The 2,477-nt window shown below is 39.8% G+C and overlaps 1 protein-coding gene across 1 annotated transcript in view; it reads right to left on the bottom strand.

Moving 5' to 3' along the window:
- LOC101853408 (laccase) overlaps positions 1-1,999 on the bottom strand; it is a gene marked incomplete in the record, with an annotated part of 15,445 nt that extends 13,446 nt beyond the window's left edge. Inside the window, 2 exon segments of the mRNA XM_013087545.2 lie at positions 314-534; positions 1,822-1,999. Coding sequence (XP_012942999.1) covers positions 314-534; positions 1,822-1,927 — 327 coding nt within the window.
- Between the last annotated feature and the right edge of the window lie 478 nt (positions 2,000-2,477).

Below are 2,477 nucleotides of genomic sequence, written 5' to 3'. Positions count from 1 at the left end.
GGGAGGGATACACCGCAAGAATATTTTTTGGGTATGTGGGTTGCATTTAAATGCCTGAATTCGCTTACAATAATATACATATTATCTCAAGGTACAAAAACTTAAATCCTCATGAAAGCATTTTTTTTCTTTCTTTCCCACTTGCTCACTTTCCCACAACTACATTTTCTTCTTTCCGTTCTTTTTCCTATATACAATAACGAAAACTTCCATTGTATTGTTTGGGATGCAAAATGCTCACATACGAAAAACAAAAACAAAAACAAAAACAAAACCTTTCGTAGATTATCTCGGCCACCTTACATTTACCCACATTTATGGTCGGCCCTGGCAACATGCGGTTGACGGTTAGGACAGAGTGGTTTCCCCCGCTGCCAAGGACGCACTGCGGCAGGAAACAATGGCTGCTGTTGCTAGGGCAGTCGTAGCAGGCTGTAGACATTGTTGTGTAGTGCTCCAGCAGGAAGTAGTAGCGACAGAGTTTGGGGAGGGCGCCCTCCAAGCATGGACGGGTACACGGGTGGTTCTTGTAATCTGGGAGTTAAAAAAGGACAGTACAAAAAAATAAACTGTATCCCTCTATTGAGAGCAATACTATTTTACCTTGTCAACATCCGGGCTTTCCATAGATTTCTGGTGCAGTGACGTTATGCCTGAAAGACGTTTTAAATTGCATTTCAAGTAAAAGGACCAAAATCTTAAATCGGACAATTGTGTAGAAGAGAAACATGTGGAAAACCCATCTTGGCGACCTTTACTCAAAGCCAGGGTAAAAGAGCCAGAGGGGGAGGGGGTGATATTTTGGTCATTTATTTGTGATGTGATGTTCATGTACGCTCTAAATCAGATGTCACCAAACTACGACCCGACCCACGGGTCAGATCAGGCCTTTGAGGTCAGTTCGTCTGGCCCGCCACATACCACCCATAACGGCTAATAACTTGGAAGATGTGTTTGCAGCATGGTCAGGACTTGGTCACCAATATAATTAAATTATTTAATTAATTTTACAGAGCAAATCAAACGTATTCTTGTAGACTTCATAGCTTCTAGCTAATGTATCACGCTCTTCATCAGCTTAAATGTGACACATTTATCTTTCATTCCTTTTTTGTAAAAATCAGTCTTTTGTCTTGAACAAGGTAGGCAGACAGAACAGCAAGACAATTTGGTACGGTTCCTTTTGAAACATGTTATGTCCACAAACCTGGCAGACGACTCAGCAATCAGTTATGGATGGAGGCCATCAATGTGTCAACCTTATGATGGACTCTGTAGAGGAAGGTTAATGAGTTATGAACAGAACCCGACTCGGAAGGCCCCAGTTCTGGAATCAATTAATCAATATGTGTCACAACACTGTAGAATCGGGCTCTCGCCCATTTTTTGTAGGCATATGGAGTTATTAATGTCACCTTAAAGCCTATCGTTTTTCTTTGCTCTTGATGAAAAGAAAAAAAACTCATTTATCTTTAATAGTAGTCAACATTATATTATTTGCAACTTTAAAAAAAAGTGGGGATCACCTGTTGTCTGAGTTAACATAAGCGAAAAAAATTACTTCCAATTAAGTTTGGCTACTTCCAAAGCTTGAGTGCCCCTAAAAACTGCAAATTTACAAACTCTTTGCGCCTTTCATCAAGTTTATGTAAAATCCACGGAGAAATATGTTTTTAAATTAACTTAAAAGTTGTTTGAGCCTGAAACATAATATTGTATAAAAATTGCCCAACGGGTGGGTAAATGTCGGTTTCTTCAATTTCATTTTTTTGGGCGAGCACCTGCTTTCACCATGATTCAACACCAATAACGTGAACTCACCATTACATTGAAATGCAGACCCGTCATTTTCCTGGGCCTCACAAAAACCACCATTACCCAATAACAGACTTGTCAGAAGCAGCAGACAAATCACACACTTCTCCATAACGCCAGGTTTGTCTTGACTGCGGGCACCAAAGTGCTGCAATGCGCTTATAGCTACGTACTCAATGAATTATTCATTTTGTGATGAAGCTAATGCGTCGGAAGGAGGCACCCTGCAGTTATCTCAAGGACACTTCAGACAATCTTCAAACTGCACGCTCGTATTAAGTCTCCTTAGATTGAACAAGATGCTTTTTATGAAGCCAGACATAATATCATGAGAAAGATTAAACCATCGGTATACATGTGAAGACTACAGGGGGAAAAACGACTGTAGTCACATACAAAAAATGGTGAGGGTATCCATTTTGAACGTTGGTTGACTCATAACTGTATTTCTGTTCAACTGTTGGTTGATCATTGTTGTTAAATTTCCCATTCAACAACACTTGACAATGAACCACCAGTCAAACAGATGTGAAGATGTGAGTTCACAAGCTTTTAAAATTGGCACCCTCACAATTTCCAGTTTGTGACTACCGTCGTTTCCCCCCTGTGCTCTTCATGTGTATTTTTGAAGACTTTTGAAAAAACACTTATTCTTTTAGAAT

This window comes from Aplysia californica, unplaced genomic scaffold (genome assembly GCF_000002075.1).
Source record: "Aplysia californica isolate F4 #8 unplaced genomic scaffold, AplCal3.0 scaffold00600, whole genome shotgun sequence".
In the NCBI taxonomy this organism is placed as follows: domain Eukaryota; kingdom Metazoa; phylum Mollusca; class Gastropoda; order Aplysiida; family Aplysiidae; genus Aplysia; species Aplysia californica.
This window is presented reverse-complemented; position numbering and strand designations above follow the sequence as displayed.